General features: G+C 39.2%; 1 protein-coding gene across 4 annotated transcripts in view; it reads right to left on the bottom strand.

Annotated features, from left to right (window-relative positions):
- LOC126323532 ((E3-independent) E2 ubiquitin-conjugating enzyme UBE2O) overlaps positions 1–26,010 on the bottom strand; it is a 209,386-nt gene that overhangs the window by 58,055 nt on the left and 125,321 nt on the right. For all 4 annotated transcript variants that reach the window (XM_049994692.1, XM_049994689.1, XM_049994693.1 and 1 more), the window contains 4 exons: positions 19,675–19,883; positions 13,301–13,463; positions 10,197–10,357; positions 8,734–8,898 (listed from right to left, as the gene is read on the bottom strand). In XM_049994692.1, coding sequence (XP_049850649.1) covers positions 8,734–8,898; positions 10,197–10,357; positions 13,301–13,463; positions 19,675–19,883 — 698 coding nt within the window. The remainder of the gene's footprint in view (positions 1–8,733; positions 8,899–10,196; positions 10,358–13,300; positions 13,464–19,674; positions 19,884–26,010) is intronic.

The raw sequence follows: 26,010 nt of genomic DNA, 5'->3' as shown, positions 1-26,010 counted from the left end.
CTGCAGACCTTTGGTGCAGAGCCGGGTGGAGGGTCTGAATCAGAGGCTCAGACGGTTTTGCGACCGTGTTGGCTGCAGATTCATTGACTTGCGCCATAGGGTGGTGGGGTTTCGGGTTCCGCTGAATAGATCAGGAGTTCACTACACTCAGCTGGCGGCTACACGGGTAGCGGAGGCTGTGTGGCGTGGACTGGGCAGTTTTTTAGGTTGGAAGGCCTCGGGAAAGTACGGGGTGGGCTGCAATCTCAAAGGGTGCATAGTAAATATTGGACGTGCTTGGATCAAGGAACAGTCGGAATTGTAGTTGTGCTGGGAAAGTCCCTGAGCTTCAAGCACTAATAGAAAGCACAGAAGCTGAAATCGTTATAGGTACAGAAAGCTGGCTAAAGCCTGAAATAAGTTCTGCAGAAATGTTTACGAAGTCTCAGACGGTGTTCAGGAAAGATAGATTAGGCAGAATTGGTGGTGGGGTGTTTGTGTCTGTCAGTAGTGGTTTATCTTGTAGTGAAGTAGAAGTAGAAGTAGATACTCCGTGCGAATTGGTATGGGTGGAGGTTATACTTAACAGTCTAAGTTAATAATTGGCTCCTTCTACCGACCCCCAGACTCCGATGATACAGTTGCGGAACAGTTCAGAGAAAGTTTGAGTCTTGTAACAAATAAATACCCCACTCATACGATTATAGTTGGTGGGGACTTCAACCTCCCTCAATATGTTGGCAAAAATACTTGTTCATAACCGGTGGTAGGCAGAAAACATCTTCCGAGATTGTCCTAAATGCTTTCTCCGAAAATTATTTCAAGCAGTTAGTCCACAAACCCACGTGAATTGTAAATGGTTGCGAAAACATACTTGACCTCTTAGCCACAAACAATCCAGAGCTGATAGAGAGCATCATGACTGATACAGGAATTAGTGATCACAAGGTTGTTGTAGCTAGGCTCAATACCGTTTCTTCCAAATCCACCAGAAACGAACGCAAAATAATTGTATTTAAAAAAGCAGATTAAGTGTCACTAGAAGCCTTCCTAAGAGACAATCTCCATTGCTTCCGAACTGACTATGCAAATGTAGACGTGATGTGGCTCAAATTCAAAGATATAGTAGCAACAGCAACTGAGAGATTCATACCTCACAAATTGGTAAGAGATGGAATGGATACCCCGTGGTACACAAAACAGGTTCGAACGCAGTTGCAGAGGAAATGGAAAAATCATGCGAAGTTCAGAAGAACGCGAAATCCTGAAGACTGGCTAAAATTTACAGACGCGCAAAATTTGGCACAGACTTCAATGCGAGATGCCTTTAATAGGTTCCACAACGAAACATTGTCTCGAAATTTGGTAGAAAATCCGAAGAAATTCAGGTCGTATGTAAAGTACACAAGCGGCAAGACGCAGTCAATACCTTCACTGCGCAGTGCCGATGGTACTGTTACCGCCGACTGTGCCGCTAAAGCAGAGTTACTGAACACAGTTTTCCGAAATTCCTTCACCAGGGAAGACGAATGGAATATTCCAGAATTTGAAACACGAACAGCTGCTAGCATGAGTTTCTTAGAAGTAGATACCTTAAGGGGTTGCGAAGCAACTTAAATCACTTGATACAGGCAAGTCTTCAGGTCCAGATTGTATACCGATTAGGTTCCTTTCAGATTACGCTGATACAATAGCTCCCTACTTAGCACTCATATACAACCGCTTGCTCACCGATAGATCTGTACCTACAGATTGGAAAATTGTGCAGGTCGCACCAGTGTTTAAAAAGGGTAGTAGGAGTAATCCATCTAACTACAGACCTATATCACTGACATTGGTTTGCAGTAGGGTTTTGGAGCATATACTGTATTCAAACATTATGAATCACCTCAAAGGAAACGATCTATTGATACGTAATCAGCATGGTTTCAGAAAACATCGCTCTTGTGCAACGCAGCTAGCTCTTCATTCGCATTAAGTAATGGCCGCTATCAACAGGGAATCTCTAGTTGATTCCGTATTTCTAGATTTTCGGAAAGCTTTTGACACTGTTCCTCACAAGTGACTACTAATCAAGCTGCGGGCCTATGGAGTATCGTCTCAGTTGTGCGACTGGATTTGTGATTTCCTGTCGGGAAGGTCGCAGTTCGTAGTAATTGACGGCAAATCATCGAGTAAAACTGAAGTGATATCAGGTGTTCCCCAGGGAAGTGTCCTGGGACCTCTGCTATTCCTGATCTATATAAATGACCTGGGTGACAATCTGAGCAGTTCTCTTAGGCTGTTCGCAGACGATGCTGTAATTTACCGTCTAGTAAGGTCATCCGAAGACCAGTATCAGTTGCAAAGCGATTTAGAAAAGATTGCTGTATGGTGTGGCACGTGGCAGTTGACGCTAAATAACGAAAAGTTTGAGGTGATCCACATGAGTTCCAAAAGAAATCTGTTGGAATTCGATTACTCTATAAATAGTACAATTCTCAAGGCTGTCAATCCAACTAAGTACCTGGGTGTTAAAATTACGAACAACTTCAGTTGGAAAGACCACATAGATAATATTGTGGGGAAGGCGAGCCAAAGGTTGTGTTTCATTGGCAGGACACTTAGAAGATGCAACAAGTCCACTAAAGAGACAGCTTACACTACACTCGTTCGTCCTCTGTTAGAATATTGCTGCGCGGTGTGGGATCCTTACCAGGTGGGATTGACAGAGGACATCGAAAGGGTGCAAAAAAATGGTAGCTCGTTTTGTATTATCACGTAATAGGGGAGAGAGTGTGGCAGATATGATACGCGAATTGGGATGGAAGTCATTACAGCAAAGACGTTTTTCGTCGCGGCGAGATCTTTTTACGAAATTTCAGTCACCAACTTTCTCTTCCGAATGCGAAAATATTTTATTGAGCCCAACCTACATAGGTAGGAATGATCATCAAAATAAAATACGAGGAATCAGAGCTCGGACAGAAAGGTTTAGGTGTTCGTTTTTTCCCGCGCGCTGTTAGGGAGTGGAATGTTAGAGAGATAGCATGATTGTGGTTCGATGAACCCTCTGCCAAGCACTTAAATGTGAATTGCAGATTAGTCATGTAGATGAAGATGTAGAATTAAGTGATATAATTAAAAGAACCACGAATGCAATGAAGAATATTGGCTTGTTATAAATAACAATGACAATAATGGACAATTGTGAAGGCAACAAATAAATAAGAGATTATTTTTATAGAGCCATGTAATGTTATGTTTTCTTCAATAAAATATAACTGGCGATTATCTAAAGATTATTTTTCCTTAGGATAAAAATGTAATACTAGTTGCAATGTAAAAGCTGCAACGCGCCCACTTGTGAATGTACGAAAGGTCGCCCATCGAAGGGTTAACATTGCCATTTGTACTTTCATAGCCACCTTGGAGAAACTGACATTTATTTGACTCTCTGTGCCCTCTGCGACAGCCTTCAAAACAGAAGGGAAGCATCATGTTCAAAACAATATTAACAGAAGTTTATTTCTTTTCGGTAGTTTGAAGGAACTGTGCCACAGCAGGGTTGTTTGTTTCACCAGTTTCTTCCCAGCAGTCTCTCCTCCCAATAATATATGATCCAGGGTACTAAATGTGTCATTACTGCCCAGAATGACTTAATGTATTGCCCCTTAAGTATTGTACACGCCTCTGGACTGATGGTTAAATGTGTTCTGGACTGATGGCTCTTAACTGTGTGTCACAGTACAAATCAAACATTCTGGTGGTCAATTCTCAATCAGTTCTGGGTTTTTTCTATCACTTTCTGCTTCTCTTTCTTCTGGAAATTATTTCTAGGTATGAAAAATGTCAACCTGCATGATGCTTGGAAAAGTTGTGGAAGTGGTTCTCATGCCCAATCACTTTTTTCATACAGCTCAGCTTCACTTTGACGACAGTTCCCTCACTTGCCTTTACACAAGCTAGTACTTGCAAAGTGCAACCCAACAGATGCATGGCCCTATTACATGGGTAATGAAAAAGCAACTACCTACATCAAAATGCAATGCCTAGTGAAGTGGTGCATAAAGGAAATATTCAAGTGACTTTCGTTTTGCTCCTGTGCACTCTGCGGCTTCACTGATTATGCACAAGTGGGTACAGCCATTTGGAATCCACATGGCCATATATGCCAGCTCAGTGGCTGTGTCATCAGACATCCTCTTTAGCAAACTCTGCTAAGACATGTCCAGTTTATTCACCTTCTCACTGATGTAGGTGAGTGTAGACCACACATGCACATAATACATTTGCAGTGCTCTGTTATACCTTATAACTGGCAGGATGTATCAGCAAAATGCTAGAGGCACTGTAAATGGAAGAGAAATGATAAAATCCATAAAATACATGGATGATCAAGCAGTGCTGGCAGAATCAGAAGAGGAGCTACATACAATGCTGAAGAGTATTGCAAGAAGGGAAGTATAGAATGAAGCTGAATATTGGAAAGACAAACGTGATGAGACTGAGCAACAAAGGAAGGCCCAATTCCTAGATGGAAAACAGACACAATCAAAATCCTTTCTGAACCTGCAAAGCTTAATAACATGGAATGGAAAGCTGTACAGAAGCAATAAGGGGGAGGATATCTATGGGAAAGAGCATACGAAAAGGTGAAGCAGTTACTAAACATCTAGAAGAATTCCAAGGTGGCTGTGGATTATGTCTGGAGTGTAGTGTTAAATAATAGTGAACCAAGGACAGTTAAAAAGAAAGATATTTGGAAAGTTTTGAAATGTGGCTATGGAGAACTGTGGAGAAGAGTGCTTAATGTGAAGTGAACGGACAGAGGAAAAATCTCTGAAACAAAGAATTAGAGAGGGGAAAGTGCAAGAAATGAGAAAAAGAGATAGGAAGAGAAATGGAATGATACATGACATCAGAAGAGGACAAACATACAATCAGATGAATGGACATTCTCAGAACAGGACACAAGGAGAGCCTTCAGTTGAAGCCTGTTGCAAGACAGATACACTAAAGAAGAAGAAGAAGAAGAAGAAGAAGAAGAAGCAGCAATCAGTCCAAAGGTCGAAGGAAGGCAAGGGTAAATAACATCCAGTAGGACCATATCTACATGAAAACTATGTTCAGAGCATACTTGTGGTTGGGATGATTTTAACTTAAAACTTGGCTGGTGCATCTGTTACTTCAATTTCCCCAAATCTTTCAATGATCTAATCTTTCAATGATCTGATACACAAAAGAATTTCATCTCCAACCCTACAACTTGCACACTAATGACTTAGTTCTCAACTGATTGAAAATATTTTTCTGTTGAGCAAATGGATCAATTGGCTCATTCCTGAAGGCTTGTTCTGTCACTTATCGCTTCTCTGTTTATGTAAAAACATATAAAGTTGCACCACATTATGTAGTCCACACTGAATTGAATTCTCTCTATGATGGGAAGTTAGTTGAAAGGATAGAGGAAAATAAGGTCGAAACCTGTGTTTTGTTGAAGCTTCTGTCACTAGTGCTCCAGATGTTGTTCAGTATTGACTGTTAAATCTCAACTGTTTTTGAAGGTGTGTAGTATACCTTTAGGTTGGGTAGCTTTTATAGACCTGCCCCCAACTACAAAAGTACCATATTTACTAGACTACATGATGACAATGACCCGCCTTTTACAGAGACTCCTGAAGATTTATTTTTTTAAACAGTCTGAGCAATCGACATCACAAGCTGTTTACTGATATAAAATATCTTAAGATCTGCCATAAAAAGTTGCATTATCTCTCTTCCAAACTTGATGATGAAAAAATTTATTTTCAGTGCTATATACTGAAAGATCATCTAAAAACAAACATGTTTTATTAATATAATATGGGGTCCAAAGTTAATAATGTTCAACTTATTAATGTTTTTGTGTTTTCATGCTGTAGCTTGGGTACCTGTCATTTTATGCATTTAGCAGAGCGAGGCTGGTGGTCGAGCAGTCAAGGCACTCTGTTACCTCACTTAACCTTTAGTGTTTTTTATGAATTCAGAGAGCTGCTTGGTGAGCAATCAAACTGTTTCATATTGCCAGTGACATGTTTATGTAAGTGAACTATCAAAATGAGGAGGGTCAGCAACCTTTGACAAGTTTGCCAGCAGAATGTGCAGTTAAAAATGTGGAAGTTGTACATACTAGTGAAAACATGAGCAATGAGAGCAAACAACAGCTCACTGATTCCATACAAATTTTCTCAAATTTAATTTGAGACAATAGCTTTGCACTACCATCTGTGTGCCTATTGATTTCTGGAAGATCTTGTTTGATTGGCAATTAATTGCATCAATGTTTATGGACTCTGTATTGGGAAATGACTTTTGTAAAAATCGAAGACGTTGTCCATGAAAATGAAACCAAAGCTCTTCCAAATTTTATCAAATGTACCAACACTGCTGACAAAAGTGCATCAATGTCATCATCTGAAAAATCGGGGCGAGAAGGAAGATTCAGCTTACGAACCAGAATCAAAGAGATGCAAGGTGCATGAGCAAATACCATTGGATATCAAAATAACTGCAGTTATACTGGAAAAATGACAACCTAATTGGAATCTGAAAATATGCTGTACCAACGGAACAACTTTAAGATTAACAAGAAAGGAGTTACTGAGGAGGTGGAAAGTAGACACCCAAAACAGAGGATCCACAGTTGATAAATGGCCTATGAATATGCAAAGCATGTAACAACAACTCGTCAGCAAAATTCTAAGGTAGCAAAGTGCAGATAAATCTGAAGAGAATGTGTTTTAGTTCACAACATCATATCACGGACAAAGAGGTTCAAAGCAAGGCAAAGGGTATGTCAACGTCACGGCACCAATTACGTTCCCGAGAAACAAGTGACATCTATTGAAAAAGCATTTTAAGTTGCCGAGCTCTTTCAATGGCAGACCAAAGCCTTGATTACAACCTATGACTTGAGATCTTGTTATAAACAATAACCAAACAGGATCGTGTCAATATAAAATGTGTGTGTATACATCAATGCGAGAAGAAAATGTTTGTCCAAGCTGCACAATATTCCATCTCTCCATCCCTAAAACTGCTGCTGACAGTATTCTTGTGTTTTCAAGAATCATGGAAAATTTGATCCATGGGTCTCTCAACTAGTGAAGTTCTCCAGAGGGAATTTGGAAATGTTTTAATCATATGCTGAAATGGGGAAGTTAACCTCCCAACTGTGTCAATCATATCTGGAGCATGTTGTGAAACATTATGTGTAGGAAAATAAATTTTACCTGACACACACACTGCATGGGGTAGCCAAACCCACATGAAACACTATGATACACAACTGACCTTCACTATGAAACTGATACCACCAAAATGTACCTCCCCTTTGTCAACTGAGGGACATTTATTTTTTCCACAGGTAAAGAATTTCATCACATGACTTCAAAATCATACAACATCACAGCAGGGCAGAGAATTAAAAGATATGGCAGATGTTACTAAAATTCAAGTGTTGGTCCATAACCAGTTTTCCACTTCTTTCTCCAACATATGCTTTCATACCCTTTGTATGCATCCATAATTGATATCTGAGAGATCTGTGTTTAGTAAGATAAATGAGGTATGTTTATCACGAACAATGTACAGGGAAACATGACAATGCTGAGAGATTTTGTTCATGCGTTGTGCATCGAGCAAGAAATATATTTGTGTTTCACGTATATCTGTGACAAGTTTTACCCAACCAATTGCGAAAATGCTCACAAATATACGATCATTCAGCATTATGCAAAAACATACTTTATTTATTTTTGCACTATGTATCACACTGGAAGCAACAGTAAATACATTATTTATATTTGATTATTAAGCACATCTTCCAGTATTTTATTTAAAAAGGGGAGAGCGGGGTGGGAAATGACCTATGACCAAGAATCGAACACGGGCCAGCAATTTGTTAGTCTAAAGGCTCTATCACTTAACTGCTTACCTCTCCCTAACAAACACATGGAATGACATGTAGCCAAGCTACAGTGTGAAACCACAAAAATGTCAATGGCTCTTAACATAATTAACATCAGACCCCATACTATATTAATAATTATAAAAATGTTATTTTTAGACACTCTTTTGGTGTGTAACATTAAAAATCTGATTTCTCATCATCAACTCGGACCTACGCTTTTTTTTAAAAACTAGGAGCGTCTAGCGAAATGCCAAAACACGGGTCTCTTTATTTTCAATATAGAATGTCCTCGCAAAACTTTATCAAAATCAGTGACCTAGATGTCAGAACCTCCCCTCTTTAATAAGTTTCTCACCTAGTCACAAGCAATCCGAGAGAGAGGGGGGGGGGGGGGGGTAATGAAAAATAAAACAAAGTGTTCACTTATATCCAAAGCTCAGCAAAATAGCAAAAGTATTTCTCAAATGCTATAAGATAGTCTCTGGAAATCACAAGCAAAGTAAGATGGAGGGTTTTTTTTTTTAAATCAATTCGGTGTAAGTCAAAAGAAAGTTATATATTCTCTACTGAGCAAGTTGTTATCTCTGCAATGCATACAAAATTAACATGTTCCTCTGCAGGAAGTTTCGAAGAAAAAAAAAAAATACAGATAAACGAACTAATTACAGCAAGTTATTGGAAGCAGAAGTGCATGGCCCACACACAGAAATTTAGTCTATGATAACACTGACACAAAAAGATCTAGTGAAATTGGGATACTTATGAAATTACAGTATGTACAAAGTAATACTCTAAAAATCAAGGGGATTTGATATACTAACCTACAATCTTTGTAAACATCAAGAAGCTGACGCATTACAGATGTTGTCTGTAATGCAGGGTTTTGAGTAAAAATTTCCTCCAGCCGAGACATGGCAATTCTGGCCTTTTCTATGTTGGCTGCTAGTTTGGGCTTCAACATTTCTTGCAGTTCATCTTCCTGGCCACTAAAAAGAACAAAATCACAGGTTAACAAGAACGAATTTTAAAAATCAACACAGTCTGACACAAAAATCATTCGTATGGTTACGAATACAAAGAGGAGCAAGAAAAATATGTTATTTTTTGGTGGGGTGTAAACTGAAGTAAAATGTTATTGTGTAGGCACAGTTTTGGCCAAAATAAGTGGTAGTTAAATATAATAAAACATTTAAAAAATAATATTTTTGAGTGAAACTGTAATAAAACTACCACGAAACAGACAATGTTGGTATTTAAGAACCGATAGGTAATGGGAAATATTTTCTTATATTCTGAATACACTATTTCAGTCCTCTTCTTGGACTGTGACTTAATAGATTTTGATGTCTTTGTGCCTTACTGAAAACTTGTAAGAAGTTCCAATAACAGTTTTCACAGCAGTGTTTCAGTTTAAATGGAGGGGGGGGGGGGGGGGGGGGGGGGGGAGAAACACACCACAGGTATGAACTTTGTCTCTCCCCCTCCCAGAATACAGTAATGTGAAAAGCTGTAATGGAGATATGTTTTGTATTTTGTGCAATGATGGCTGGAACTGGCAAGAAAGTATAAAAAATGTGTGTGTGTGTGTGTGTGTGTGTGTGTGTGTGTGTGTGTGAGAGAGAGAGAGAGAGAGAGAGAGAGAGAGAGAAGAGAGAGAGAGACTTCCTTTACACCAAGTAAAATGTTCTACATTGTGCCGGCCGGAGTGGCCGTGCAGTTCTAGGCTCTACAGTCTGGAACCGAGCAACCGCTACGGTCGCAGGTTCGAATCCTGCCTCGGGCATGGATGTGTGTGCTGTCTTTAGGTTAATTAGGTTTAATTAGTTGTAAGTCCTAGGCGACTGATGACCTCAGAAGTTAAGTCGCATAGTGCTCAGAGCCATTTGTTCTACATTGTGGATAAGGCTCACTGCTGTATGCCTACTGCACTTGAAAACACTAAATGGTTGCAACGGACCGTATCTGAATCTGTGAGTTTTAGATTTTGTATTTATTCATTTTCCTTGATATACGCAAAGAAGAGAGATTTTCTTGATTTTTAAAGAGAAAAATTTCAGCATTGATGAATAAATAATTTGTGCCATGCTTCGTAAAAACGACCAACAATTTGCAGTCAAAAGCCACAACAGTGTAAACGCAACACGGTAAGCTACTCACGAACCACAGCACATGAAGAGCAACCTGTATATGAACCACAATGCTCTTTCTCCACTACAAAACAATTAAAAAGAAAATATTTGAACTGATTAAGGAAGAGTAATGTGTAATTAAACTCAGTACTTACACTTCTTCAGCAATGAAGCAATCTTCAGATTCCGTCTCCCAAGAAGCTTCACTACTATTATCATCCCAGAATTCTCCCTCATCACTGTCATATTCACCAACTTTATACAGATCCTGTGGCCATGACATGCTGATATGTCCATCAACCCACCAGACACGAACCTATCAAAATTAACATCTGTTAGATATCAAGAACACTCATAACAAAATTAAGTTCCTTTTAACAGAGGAAACTGAAATGATTGCACAAAAACAATTTGCCAAGTCCTTACAAGTACACAGTCATTGTTTTGTTGAATATGTTCTTTCCAACAATTGGAAAACACTTTTTTTCCTTTCATTTACTTTCTTCTAAATGACCACCACATCTGATCATCAACATGAGGAAAGGTAATCTAGTCATCTGTAGCTGACTGATGCATGGTGACAACACACACAACAGAACAGATACAGTGTTAACTACCCCCCCCCCCCCCCCCCCCCCCCCCACACACACACACACCCATGAACGGAAACCAAATGTTGTCCACAGATTTATGGCCTCTTGTGTCCTCAAGCCCTGGATTTTTGGGCCATCCAGACTTAGCATAGAGGGACCGAACGTCACGCTGCCGAACAGTCGTTGAGGGCCAAACACTCCTCTCAACTGCCTCGCCCGCCCTCGGCATGGCACACCGTCCCTCCTCCCAGCGGGCATGCTAGGAGTGTGCTCACGGAGTCTCTGCAACACCTTCTAGGAAAGTGCGGGAACTCCAAACAGGAGTAATCCAAGGGTAAAACAGGAACTCTGGCAAACGACATGGTTCAACCTCCCTCTCCAAAACAGACACCCAGCAAATCGCAGTAACTCCAAACAGTAGTAAACCACGGGAAAAGCAGGAACCGTGGCAAACGACACAGTTCAGAAGACTATATGGAAGGGACATTTTAATGCAGTACAAGTGGCAGTTGTCAAAATGGAGGTATGTCTGATGTGGACAGAGGTTTTAATGATGCCATCTGAGAGGTAGAAATCACTATCTAGGAACAAAGCTCACTGAGATTAGACTGTCAATGAATCTATCCCAAACAAGGAAATGTAAATAAATATGTTAGTGCAGGATGGCTTCATGGGCCAATTCCATGGATTAGACTACAGATTAGGTTCAAAGAATCAGTAAGTGGCTGGCAATAAGGATTGGTTTGCCATCTAGAGGTAGTCTGAAAACAGAACACAAAATAGCCATTAACTATAAGCAATCGGAAATTTAAAAAAAAAAAATTGTTTCATGAGAAGCCACTGTGTGATTGCAGAACTGGTAATTCAAATACAGAAAATGTAATGAATGGAGAACATATTCTGATGGAAAAATCACACATCAGCTGTTAAGGCACCTTTTCTGTGAAAAATGCACATAAGGAAAAAACAGTTTGAATTGCCCCCTTATTAATTTTGATGAGACCTGGCTCATCAAAATCATGCCAGAAAGCACACCTGGCAGATTTTAAATGGCAATGCAATGATATATTGTAATTGCTGATTAGAAAAGGAAAGAGATTCTTTGTTTACCACAAATTCAAAAACCTGCAAAGCTAATATTTAAATCAAGCAAACCTGTTAATAATCATGTGAAGATTAGTTGCTTAAACATGGAGTTTCGGATTTATTATGAGTTTCAGAGGAGGACATGCTATCATCATGGGTAGTGTTAGTTGTCATTCAAAAATGGAGAAAATTCTGAATTCAAACAAAGGAAGAAAGAAGCAGAGCACTGATTAGCAGAGGAGAATACTTCAATTTTAAGCTTCTATATGGAAGCAGAAATGTTGGAGGAAGTTAGGTGCCAAAAACACCTTTACAATCGCTTTGAACATGAATGTACTGTGGCAGAAATGGATCCATGCAGTTCTTAGGCTTCTCTTTCACCACCACCAATATAGCTTAATAGGCGGCACAAATGAAAGGCAAGGGCGTACACAGAAAATTGCTTGCTCAGAATTAGAGATGTGCTGAATTTACTCAAGGATATTATTAACAAAGCTATTGCAAAAGGCTGGGTTAAGTACATACATTGGTCTGAAAAATTTGCAAAGGAATTATTTTCTGAAGACAGTAAAAATTTGTAAAAAGCTTTGGCATTGGACTCTTCAGATAACGAATTATCAGATACACTGAGCTCTTCTGAAAATTTCAATTAATAAGTAATAAATGGCAGTAAGTTATGCTTCTTGTTCCTTCTCTTGCCCCCACACTTGTGAACACTGTTTTAGAAGTTTTGCCTGTGGATCTCAAGTAAATAATTCATCAATATGAGGCAGAACAGCTGCCCGCTGTACACTGGTATACTGGCTCTGCTGACATGTTTGTTATTTTATTTTTGAGGAGCAGTGAACCCACGTTTTTACTGCTTTAAATTGACTTGTAGATCTAATAAATAGTTAAAAAGCTTGTACAATAAAAATTGAAATAGTACAAGATTGCTATGATGTAACTTGTTGATACACATAAAAATATATTACATATGACTCAACAATAGAGTTACCGCTGCTATTTTGTTACACTACTTTCAAACATTTTCTTCATATAATACGTTTACAGGCCTAATAAATTGTTTAACAAAAAGCTCTGCTGATAGTATTGTTTGAAGGCAGAGTTTGCTGGGTTTCGTTTCAGCCAGCCCTGGAGGCTACCATTTTTTGACAACCAAGCTCTGTGTCAAGTATAGAAGTGGTGGAACTCTGTAGTGGAGGTGGTACCTTCAATGCTTCCCACTCCAGCTGCCAATTTTTCTGCTCCATAGTATAGTGAAGTTTTCATGGCTAGCACGATGTACAAGTCTTTTGGAATCTATCTTCAAATGTACACTTACACATGTCATGCATAAAACCAGCTGATGAGTGTACGCCGAATTGCGGTGCTATTCTATAAATATAAAAAAGTTTACCTCGAAAACACTCACATTCTGCAAATGTATGCATGTGTAAGTAATTAAATTTTCTATATTCCACTAAGGTCACCGATTTCAATGCATTCATCCTATCACCAGCTTTTCTGGATGGTGAAACAATATCAATGCAACACTTACCAACAACAACAAGCAGTCATTAAATAGCATATGTTCATACCTTTCCTTCTGGATAATTATCTAGCACTTGACCTGCAGTGCAATTTGCATCCTCTCCTTCAAAGTTTGCCACCCTGATTACCACAGTACCTGGTCGATACTGGAAGTCTGGATGGTCTTTCAGATCATACACACTAACTTCATTCTGTTCCAAAAGCTGAGGTCTGTAAAGAAAAGATGGTATGCATGTTAATTCATGCAAGATTCTCACAATTATATAACAACACTAAATGCAAAATTGTAATGTAATTACATACAGTGTGCACATTTACCACGTGGCAAACAAAAGCAGGTGGAGCAAGGCTGATACATACGCAAATTACAAATATATATGTCTGAGTCTTTTACACCCTGGACCAGGATAGACAAAGTGATTTTTTGTGGGCGTGCAGGAATGGGTTAGGGTGAAAGTAGCATTGGGGAAGGGGGGGGGAGGATGATAAGGGATTAAACAAAATAAAAAGAGCACTTGTGGGAGTGGGGGTGAGAGTGAGTGAAGGAGCAGGGAAAGAAAAAATAACGTCAACATGGAGGAAGAATGATAATGTAAAATGTAAGTAAGTAATGTGATGATGCTTGACAGTGAATAGATACCCAGTATGAAGATGTAGTTAACAACTGATCTACCAGTCTCCAGTCACATGACTGTCCAGTTTATAAATTAGATTGACGTTTATACAAACGAACCACCTATGAGCAGTCTTGTGGCTTCTTGTGCTTGTTCAAGGAATATAAACTCATTGTTAAAACAAATTAATAATCTTCTTTTTACTGAAATTTTTTTCTCTTTTAAAAATAAAGATATTCCTAACAGTTATTGGTTCAAATTGCTCTAAGCACTATGGGACTTAACATCTGAGATCATCAGTTCCCTAGACTTAAAACTTCTTAAACCTAACGAACCTAAAGACATCACACACATCCATGCCCGAGGCAGGATTCAAACCTGCGACCATGGAAGTAGCGTTGTTCCAGACTGAAGCACCTAGAACTGCTCGGCCACAGTGGCCGGCTCCTAATAGTTATTCTTCAAAACAAATACCAATCAACTGCGCCAAAGATAAGTCCAGTATTTTACCATGTAACCCCAAAACTGGGAGACAAAAATTTCATTTCCACCAACGAAGATGCCATTGAAAGAAATAAGCATTATTCATAATATAACATTAGCTTTCTAAAGAGACTAAGTCATGTGTAGGAGAAAGGTAGAGGAAAACTTAGGAGCCACATTAAACCGAGATATTTATATAATTTTGGTGATGTCATTCTAAGGTTTTCAAGTGAACAGGTGACAGAACTAAAAAACTGCTGTATACATGAAATTAATTACACAAGGGAAGTTAAGCAATGATGTGTCTAATTAATAATGAAAAAACATTACAGGTAACGCACTATTCACAATTGGGAATCAAAGACAAATGAAAGAGTGAGAGAAGATGATATGTAATGTGGGTGAGCTCAGACTGCAGCATCTAAATGAATAAATTATATCTGAAACGAAATGATTGTATGGCATTGTTGGCCGGGAGGCCCCATGCGGGGAAGTTTGGCAGCCGTATTGAAAGTCCTTTTTAGCTGACGCCACTTCGGTGACATGCAAGTCAATGATGATGAAAGACACAAAACACCCAGTCATCACGAGGCAGAGAAAAATCCCTGACCCTGCCAGGAATCCAACCCGGGACCCCGTGCGCAGGAAGCGAGAACGCTACCACAAGACCACAAGCTGCGGACAATTATGTCTAAATCAGAAAGCACTGCGATTTGTTTCATTCCTAGTTCTTTCTTTTTTTTAAAAAAAAAAAAAAAATTGTTGACACGCAACTGTTCACTCACAAAACTTACAGGTTTGTGAATGTCTCCTTTATAGTACCTTTTTAATTGCTTCTGCTAAGAGCAAACTGTCTCTCACTCTACCATACATCCCACTATCTCTACAACGCCTTCTCCTTACCACATATATGTTTATCCCTTCCAACGGCCACATGTCATTACTCTCCAACCACTCCTATCAAACCCAAGCTTGTAAACAGTCAGTGTCACTGTGGCCCCAGGTGAGTGGCGTGGATGTCTGTGGACGGAGAGTACATACATACTCTATGAAAGAAGCAGTATCTCAAACTTAACATTTCTGTAATGTTACATGTTTCTATGCATCAGAGATGTATCCTCATTTTGTATACTGTTTCCCATCGAAATTTCCATTACGGTAGTGTTTTAAACAAATTTATTTCAAAAATAGCGGGCCCAATAGGCGATGTACTTTAAGCATAAAATTCATATTGTGTCAAAGATTACAACAAATTTCTGACAGCCAACTGATGTTTACTGTATCACTGAAGAAAATAAAAGCTAAGTTTTTCAAAATCATAAAGTTACAGTATAAAAAATGATGATTAACTTTAGTGAAATTTCTGTTAAAATTGTTACAATTTACATGTATTTATTAACCACAACAAGTAGGGCTGGAAATGTAAACAGAAATTTCAACTCTTGCAGTAAAAAGATATATCTGAATGTTAACAAAGACAATTTATTTCAATTTTCCTGCTGTTACTTTGTTTTAACCACTATCAACATCTAAGCTAGACACAGTAAAGCTCCTTTTAATGGAGCTCTGGTAGACAATTAGATTTTTCCTTAGTAACCCAGAGAACTATAACATTTTTTGCTCAATTACAGTTAGAAACCAACCCACAAAAGAAATGATTTTCAATAATGTTTTTCTCATGCAAGAAGGCGCAGGCGGCCGAATTTTACGACGACGGAATTTCCAAGCTTGTCCATTGCTGCGATAAGTGCCTTAATTTAAATGGCTACTATGTAGAAAAGTAGTATTTAGGTGTGGCTTTCATCTGTATATAATAAAAAATTCCAATACTTTATTTATTTTTAATTCCAAAACGTAATTTACTTTGTGGATAGCCCTCGTACTAACACTATCTGAACAATCCTCATAAAATGGCCTATACTGCAGTTCATAAACCCATTACAAACCATTTGTGTGCTCATACACTGAGTGTCTCATGAAAGACGCCTGGGAGGGTCCACGGGTCAAGCGGCATGGCCACTGGCCACCGTCACTGACTTTTTGACACTAATCTGCTGCTAGGCAGAGGGATATTGGTACAGGTCAACGCATTAAAGCCTGCTTGGTATAGTTTGATTTGGGTGTGAAGCAGGTCAACCAAGTTACGAACACTGCATGTAGGATGCTAAGGAAGAAGATAACAACTAAAGGGTGCATGACAAACTGTGTCCTGATAGCGTTGCATGCAGCTGAAAGTGCCCTAAAAGAGAAAGGAGCGAGAAAGAAAAGATAGATTAAATCACCCACATCGGGTGGAATTATTCCCTTCCTCATTCCTACCCTAGCCTGTGTCTCAGCAATGGGTTCACTGGCTATGGGTGCTAAGCTTAAGCAACACTGCCATCAGATTAACTTGAGCTTACCTATATTTATAGTAGGTGCTCAAAATGATGTCCCTCTCTGGTCAGAGCATCCTGACATCTCCTCAACATGATTGCAAACACTCGACATATTTTGGCTGCTAAAATGTGGTAAACGACTAGTCGAACCTTGTATTCCAATTCTTCGAGTGTATGGGGATTGGTTGCATACACGTCATCTTTTACAATTCCCCAAAGATAAAAGCCTCACATATTTAGATCTGGAGAACGAGGAGGCCAGTCAACTATCCTATCACCTAAAACAATTCATATTGCTGTCACAGAAGCATTGGCAATGTGCGGTCTTGCACCATCCTGCATGAAATAACCAAACACCTTTTCATTAGGTGTTAGTTCTCGGGGGGGAGAGGGGTGTGGGGGGAGGGGAGAATGCAGTTTACTGTTCACATATTTATCAGAATGTATTGTTTTGTGGAAAACGATTGGTCTAATAACCTATCTTGCACTAACTGCACACCGCACCCCGTTTTCACATAATGCAGAGGTTGTTGATGTACTTCGTAACGATTTTTGGAGCTTCAACGTCAGCTGTTCTGAGAATATACGTATCCCGACAAATGCAGCCACGCTTCCTCAGAAAAAATCATCTCAGAATGAACTTCCCCGTTGTGCACAGACTGTAAGAGCCAGTTGCAATAACAATGTCGAGCAACAGTATTCAAGTTCCTCAGCTGATGCACTACCATTATTTTGTATGGTTTCAGTTTCAGTTTGTACACAGCTCTGTGAGCAGATGCTCTTGACACACCAGTATGGAATGCCAAATGGCGCCCCAGATATCTTCTCAGATTTCTTTCCAAGGCCACCCCTATCTTATCTAATTTTCGGTTAAAACACTAGGTTCTCTAGGTCTTAGTTTGTGTAACACAGATCGAGTCTCTTGAAATTTCATCACTAATGTGCGCATCGTCGAATCACTGAGAACATGCACACGGGAAATTTTCATGTGAATTCTAGTCAACATTCCATATATGATTCTGTTTTTGCATAGTTCAACACAAAAAGCTCCTGGATCCTTCGTGTATGCCATACCATATGAAACATATTCCAAGACTTACCAAGCGGGAAAGCGCCGGTAGATAGGCACAATAAATAACACACACACACACACACACACACACACACACACACACACACACACACACACACACACAGAGAGAGAGAGAGAGAGAGAGAGAGAGAGAGAGAGAGAGAGAGAGAGAGAATTTCTAGCTTTCGCAACCGATGGTTGCTTCTTCAGGAAAGAGAGAAGGAGAGGGAAAGACGAAAGGATGTGGGTTTTAAGGGAGAGGGTAAGGAGTCATTCCAATCCCGGGAGCAGAAAGACTTACCTTAGGGGGAAAAAAAAGACAGGTGTACACTCGCGCACACACACATATCCTTCCGCACATACACAGACACAAGCAGACATTTGTAAAGGCAAAGAGTTCGGGCAGAGATGTCAGTCGAGGCGGAAGTACAGAGGCAAAGAAGTTGTTGAAAGACAGGTGAGGTATGAGAGGCAGCAACTTGAAATTAGCGGAGGTTGAGGCCTGGCGGATATCGAGAAGAGAGGATATACTGAAGGGCGAGTTCCCATCTCCTGAGTTCGGATAGGTTGTTGTTGGTGGGAAGTATCCGGACGGTGTAACACTGTGCTAAGATGTGCTGGCCGTGCACCAAGGCATGTTTAGCCACAGGATGATCCTCATTAGCAACGAACACTGTCTGCCTGTGTCCATTCATGCGAATGGACAGTTTGTTGCTGGTCATTCCCACATAGAAAGCGTCACAGTGTAGGCAGGTCAGTTGGTAAATCACGTGGGTGCTTTCACACATGGCTCTTCCTTTGATCGTGTACACCTTCCGGGTTACAGGACTGGAGTAGGTGGTGGTGGGAGGGTGCATAGGACAGGTTTTACACCGGGGGCAGTTACAAGGGTAGGAGCCAGAGGGTAGGGAAGGTGGTTTGGGGATTTCATAGGGATGAACCAAGAGGTTACGAAGGTTAGGTGGACGGCGGAAAGACACTCTTGGTGGAGTGGGGAGGATTTCATGAAGGATGGATCTCATTTCGGGGCAGGATTTTAGGAAGTCTTATCCCTGCTGGAGAGCCACATTCAGAGTCTGATCCAGTCCCGGGAAGTATCCTGTCACAAGTGGGGCACTTTTAGGGTTCTTCTGTGAGAAGTTCTGGGTTTGAGGGGATAAGGAAGTGGCTCTGGTTATTTGCTTCTGTACCAGGTCGGAAGGGTAGTTGCGGGATGCGAAAGCTGTTTTCAGGTTGTTGGTGTAATGGTTCGTGGAAGTTTCTTTCTATTTTATTTATACCATATGAAACTCTACACAAAACAAACCAAAACACGTAAACACTCAGTCACACAGCACAAAAGACATGTGCACTGTGTTTCTGTCTGAGGACCTGGCCCAGTGACATACAGAGAACGAGGCCCCGGGCTCGGCGCAGTTGCAGTAATGATATCTAGCATCAATATCTGAACTTGACAAAAAACTGAAAAGAAACCACCAGTACTCTCAGACACACAGTGTAGGGGGGCCAACCGCAAAGTATTAGCGTCTGAGAGGTATGCAGGTCGACGACCGGCACACACAGCAGCAAAAGCCAGCAAACGGCAAATGCGCCATGCGATCCACAGATCCCTACCGATGTCTTTAATGAGATACCCTGTATTATATTTGTCTGCTGATATAAAAGCTTTTTACCAAGCCTTCATCATCTAAAAGATCTTTTCCTAATTATTATCTGTTATTTGTAAATGAGTACCAACAAGTCTATGTAATGAAGCAAACCAATATTTATGTCTCATTACGTGACATTAAAGACTATGAATGTGTAGTTCAACAGACAAAGTTTAACTTAATTTACATCATTAACTTAATTTCAATTATTTTAGAGACACTTACTGTGGAGTTTCAAGAGAAGCATATGTCTTGAACCATTTGACAGTGGCAGTACGTCCAGCATGGTCCACACTTTGAACAACACCATACACTCTCATGCATGCATCCTCCTTGTTTTCAATCACAAAATCTCCAGGAAAGAATTCCTGATCATCCAGATGGTGTATTGGATACAGCTCAGTTGATGGAATATTGTACTCTACAGAGCCATCCTAGAGGAAGAAAAGCAGCTTACAATATAATAAAAGCATTACCTCTTTCCTGAGAACATCCACAAGACTAAAAAACACAAAATATCTTTGCAACAGCTGCTCCTATGATAAGTCAGTAAACAAATACTGCATGCATTTAGTAAACGATTTATATTTATTTTCAGGTAATGACATTTGTCCTGCTGTCTAGGTACTGCAGTAGGTTGCGTTACATATATTAGCCAATGAAGCCATATTTCTACATTACATTACTAAATGTTTTGTCGCAAATATCTTCAACACGAAACTTACATTACAGTGAACAAAATTAAATGTCTACCAATGACTACCAGAATTTTAATCACATTTTAACTAATTTATTCTTTGCAATATGTCACTTCATAAAAAGAAGTCAGCTCCTTTTATAAATTATTTTGCTCTCCCACACAAAAATGAAGGCTACTTAAAAAAGACTAGTTGTAAGCAAGTCAAATAATGGAGCCAGGAAAACAGCTTCACATGTTTAACAGCCCTTGCAAAGAACATCTGCAACATTTTTGTCACTCTGGCATCAAGATGAATGTTAGAAACATGTTGTCCTATACCATTTTCCTAACAAATATTTAACACGCCACATTATAACCACAGTTGCAAAATCAGTAATTGCAAGGTATATACAGCTTTGCATATTTGAAGGGGCGGGGGAGGGGGGGGGAGCAGATTTTCCTATTAAAAATACCACTTTCCTCAGATGAAAATGCACTTTTCCTGAATGAAAATACACTATACCCTTCATGAAAGTATGTTTTTTCTGTGTTAGGTGGCAATATATTTTCCTTCACAGCTGTAAAACTTAGCAATCCTTTGAATGGTTAAGGTTTCACACACTGGCATAGAGCTTCCCAGCACTTTAGGAAACAATGCCAAACAAAAAACAATGTGTTATGGGAAGATCTTTGGTGCTAGGTAACATTTATGCTGCATATTTTTATATCATGAAAATATGAACACAAATTTCACCAAGTTTAGCACAGTAGCTTCCAAAGCACTGAAATCCAGATTGCGATGTGCTTTAGTCTGCAAACTAAAGCTTACGTCACATGATCCCACTATCCAAATTTAGCAAATATTCAGAGCATAGGACATATGATGTAGTCAGCCAATAACAACATCACTGTTAAGTAGTGCAAACACACAAACAGGGAATGTTAATGGTTTAAATTAATATACACACAATATACTTACAAGAAAAATTAAGCTCTCCCATATAATGTTGGTCAGCAGAAAATGTTTGCTGCTTTTTTCCAAGGGCATGGTTAGCCAGGATTACAAGAATACAGATTAAATTGAAATAGGAGAGTATTTCTGACAAGCACATTTATAAATTTCACTGCTGTGCACCAAACATTTCATGGGTTACCAGAATGTATACAAGGACAAGGAAAAAAAATTCCCGGATTTTTCCCACATTTCCTTGTTAAAAATACAGTTTCTCTCAGATGAAAACACACTTTTTCCGTGTCAAATGACAGTAGATTTTCCCTCGGAACTGTATAACTTAATTGTATAACTTATCAATCCCTTGAATGGTTATGTTTTTATACACGGACGTAGAATTTCCTGGCACTTTAGAAAACAAACTCGGGGAAAAAAACATGTTTTGGAAAGATCTTCGAAGGGCAGCAACATGTTCGCTGCATATTTTCGTATTACGAAAGTATGAATTCTATTTCCACGAAACATCGCATGTTACTTCCCAAACCATAGAAATCAAAATTGCGATGCGCTTTTGTAAGCCAGTCATAGCTCATGTCACATGATCTCACCAGCCAATGACAGCGGATATTGAGACCATAGGACACGTGATGCACTCAGCCAATAGTAACATCACTGTTAAGTAGTGCAAATACACAAACAGGAAAAGTTAATGTTTTAAATTAATATATGTAGTGGTGCTACTAGAAAAACAAAGCTTTCACATACTGCAAGAGAAGCTAAGCTTTCATTTATAATGCTGATGTTTTTTGCGCGTGTTACACTTCAGGATATGTAACACAAATGTGCCAGCACAATTTTTAGTCGAGTCCATTGACTTGTCCTTGAAGTTTTCCACAAATAAATTAGTTACCAGAGAGGAAAGAGGGCTTCCCATAGTACTACATCAATTTGCTCATAATTATGAAATAGATGTTTGATCTTCTGGGCTCAAAATTCCTCTAAATGGATCGTCACCAAAGAGTTATTTTTAAATGAGAGTTAAATGCTCTGAGATTTAAGAAATTCATCATACATTCTCGCACATAGTCCAACTTGTGTAAAAGGAAATTTACTGTTAAAGTAACGCTTTCAAACCACCATTCACATTATTTTCCCACGACATGTCAGAAACAGGTTCATTCCATTCAGGGAGAGCCAGATAAAAGGCGCGACCACGTTTGTATCGCTACGATGATGCAAGAAGACGTATGTTCAAGTGTGTAAAACATTAAAAGATCTTACATTATGTCATAAAAGAAACAAGACATCAGAGAATACTCCAAAAGCATCGGAATTTCGTGAACCACACTAGAATGTGCACATTTAAATTGCACACTTAAAGTGCACATTCATATGTCCAGATTCCCAATGAAATAGGCCTCGACCTGATATTAAGCTTTTCAGTGTGGTTTTCAAGATTTTCTTGGAGTACCAGTACTGCATTTCTCATGTTTGATTCTTTATTATGGCATAATGCCATTAGTGCACTAAGATGAAAACGTGCACTTGAAATGCAGCGTGCAGTTGAAACTAGCCAATAGTGTAGAATTAAACACTTCAATTCAAATACATTGACTGCTGCCTCAGCAGGAATGATTAATAAAAGCCAAATTTCTTTAGCAAACCAACAAAAATAACTTCATTGTTCTGCAAGGTGATTAATGTCAGAAATAAAATAAAATCTGACGCAAACATGTTTTAGCCTTTCATAATTAAAACTAAAATAACGAAAAATTCCTGGAATTCTAAAAAATTCCCGGATTTTTCCATGTTTTCTGCCGGATGAAAAAATTTCCTGGTTTTTCCCGGATCTCCTGGGTCGTGTACACCCTGGCTACCTGACTGAATACATGTTCCAATGAGCACTTGGACATTTCCCCAGAAAAGGTGATTACATGTGAAACTGTTCAATAACTCACTTCACACTTTTTTTTTTAAGAACAATTATACTTTCTGCCATTTCTGTAGCATAATTTGTAATCTATGAAAGAACTAAAATAAATACAAAAAACTAACCTTGAACATTGATCTTTTTTTTTAGCATGTGTTACTCTTTAAGATACATCAAAAACAAATGTGCCAGTAAAATTTTAAATTATGGCATAAATGTCTGGTCTTCTGGGCAAAACGTTTTTCGAAATGTCTGATCCTCAGTGTTAAGTTTTGAACGAAAGTCTAATGCCCTGCAATTTAAGAACCTCAACACACAACACAATTCAAATTGGGTAAAAGGCCATTTACTTTGAAAGTAACACTTCTCAAACCACTATTCACAATGTTTTCCCATGACCTGCTACAAATGTAAACACTTGTTACATCACACTCACCAAAACGAGGCCCACAATCTTTTACATCCTACATGAAAAGCAGTATATTGTTATGAAATACTGCATAGTCTTTGACACATTTTGTTGTTGGTGGATGCTTGTGTGTAAACCATGGTTTTTGTTGTAAATGGTGCATTTTCTTCGCATTTGAAGTTTTATTTTGGTGTTATTCTCTTGTTTATGTTTTACTGCTGCAGTAGCAAACAGAAGTAAAATTCTTCATTACAGTATCAATCATTACCGGTGTTTGTTGTTGTGGTTTTCAGTCCTGAGACTGGTTTGATGCAGCTCTCCATGCTACTCTATCCTGTGCAAGCTTCTTCATCTCACAGTACCTACTGCAACCTACGTCCTTCTGAATCTGCTTAGTGTATTCATCTCTTGGTCTCCCTCTACGATTTTTACCCTCCACACTGCCCTCCAATACTAAATTGGTGATCCCTTGATGCCTCAGAACATGTCCTACCAACCAATCCCTTCTTCTGGTCAAGTTGTGCCACAAAATTCTCTTCTCCCCAATCCTATTCAATACTTCCTCATTAGTTATGTGATCTACCCATTTAATCTTCAGCATTCTTCTGTAGTACCACATTTCGAAAGCTTCTATTCTCTTCTTGTCCAAACTATTTATCGTCCATGTTTCACTTCCATACATGGCTACACTCCATACAAATACTTTCAGAAATGACTTCCTGACACTTAAATCTATACTCGATGTTAACAAATTTCTCTTCTTCAGAAACGCTTTCCTTGCCATTGCCAGTCTACATTTAATATCCTTTCTACTTCGACCATCATCAGTTATTTTGCTCCCCAAATAGCAAAACTCCTTTACTACATTAAGTGTCTCATTTCCTAATCTAATTCCTTCAGCATCACCCGACTTAATTCGACTACATGCCATTATCCTCGTTTTGCTATTGTTGATGTTCAAGACACAATCCATTCCGTTCAACTGCTCTTCCAAGTCCTTTGCTGTCTCTGACAGAATTACGATGTCATCGGCCAACCACAAAGTTTTTATTTCTTCTCCATGGATTTTAATACCTACTCTGAACTTATCTTTTGTTTCCTTTATTGCTTGCTCAATATACAGATTGAATAACATCGGGGACAGGCTACAACCCTTGCTCACTCCTTTCCCAACCACTGCTTCCCTTTCATACCCCTCGACTCTTATAATTGCCATCTGGTTTCTGTACAAATTGTAAATAACCTTTCGCTTCCTGTATTTTATGCCTGCCACCTTTAGAATTTGAAAGAGAGTATTCCAGTCAACATTGTCAAAAGCTTTCTCTAAGTCTACAAATGCTAGAAACGTAGGTTTGCCTTTCCTTAATCTTTCTTCTAAGATAAGTCGTAGGGTCAGTATTGTCTCACGTGTTCCAACATTTCTACGGAAGCCAAACTGATCTTCCCCGAGGTTGGCTTCTACCAGTTTTTCCATTCGTCTGTAAAGAATTCGTTTAAGTATTTTGCAGCTGTGACTTATTAAACTGATAGTTCGGTAATTTTCACATCTTTCAACACCTGCTTTCTTTGGGATTGGAATTATTATATTCTTCTTGAAGTCTGAGGGTATTTCGCCTGTCTCATACATCTTGCTCACCAGATGGTAGAGTTTTGTAAGGACTGGCTCTCCCGAGGCCGTCAGTAGTTCCAATGGAATGTTGTCTACTCCGGGGGCCTTGTTTCGACTCAGGTCTTTCAGTGCTCTGTCAAACTCTTCCTGCAGTATCGTATCTCCCATTTCATCTTCATCTACATCCTCTTCCAATTCCATAATATTGTCCTCAAGCCCTTGTATAGACCCTCTATATACTCCTTCCACCTTTCTGCTTTCTCTTCTTTGCTTAGAACTGGGTTTACATCTGAGCTCTTTATGTTCATACAAGTGGTTCTCTTATCTCCAAAGGTCTCTCTAATTTTCCTGTAGGCAGTATCTATCTTACCCCTAGTGAGATAAGCCTCTACATCCTTACATTTGTTCTCTAGCCATCCCTGCTTAGCCATTTTGCACTTCCTCTCGATCTCATTTTTGAGACATTTGTATTCCTTTTTGCCTGCTTCATTTACTCCTTTCATCAATTAAATTCAATGTTTCTTCTGTCACCCAAGGATTTCTACTAGCCCTCGTCTTTTTACCAACTTGATCCTCTGCTGCCTTCACTACTTCATCCCTCAAAGCTACCCATTCTTCTTCTATTGTATTTCTTTCCCCCATTCCTGTTAATTGCTCCCTTATGCTCTCCCTGAAACTTTCTACAACATCTGGTTCTTTCAGTTTATCCAGATCCCATCTCCTTAAATTAGCACCTTTATGCAGTTTCTTCAGTTTTAATCTACAGTTCATAACCAATAGATTGTGGTCAGAGTCCACCTCTGCCCCTGGAAATGTCTTACAATTTAAAACCTGGTTCCTAAATCTCTGTCTTACCATTATATAATCTGATACCTTTTAGTATCTCCAGGGTTCTTCCTTGTATACAGCCTTCTTTTATGATTCTTGAATTAAGTGTTACCTATGATTAAGTTGTGCTCTGTGCAAAATTCTACCAGGCGGC

This window comes from Schistocerca gregaria, chromosome 2, assembly GCF_023897955.1.
Source record: "Schistocerca gregaria isolate iqSchGreg1 chromosome 2, iqSchGreg1.2, whole genome shotgun sequence".
Classification (NCBI taxonomy): Eukaryota; Metazoa; Arthropoda; class Insecta; order Orthoptera; family Acrididae; genus Schistocerca; species Schistocerca gregaria.
This window is presented reverse-complemented; position numbering and strand designations above follow the sequence as displayed.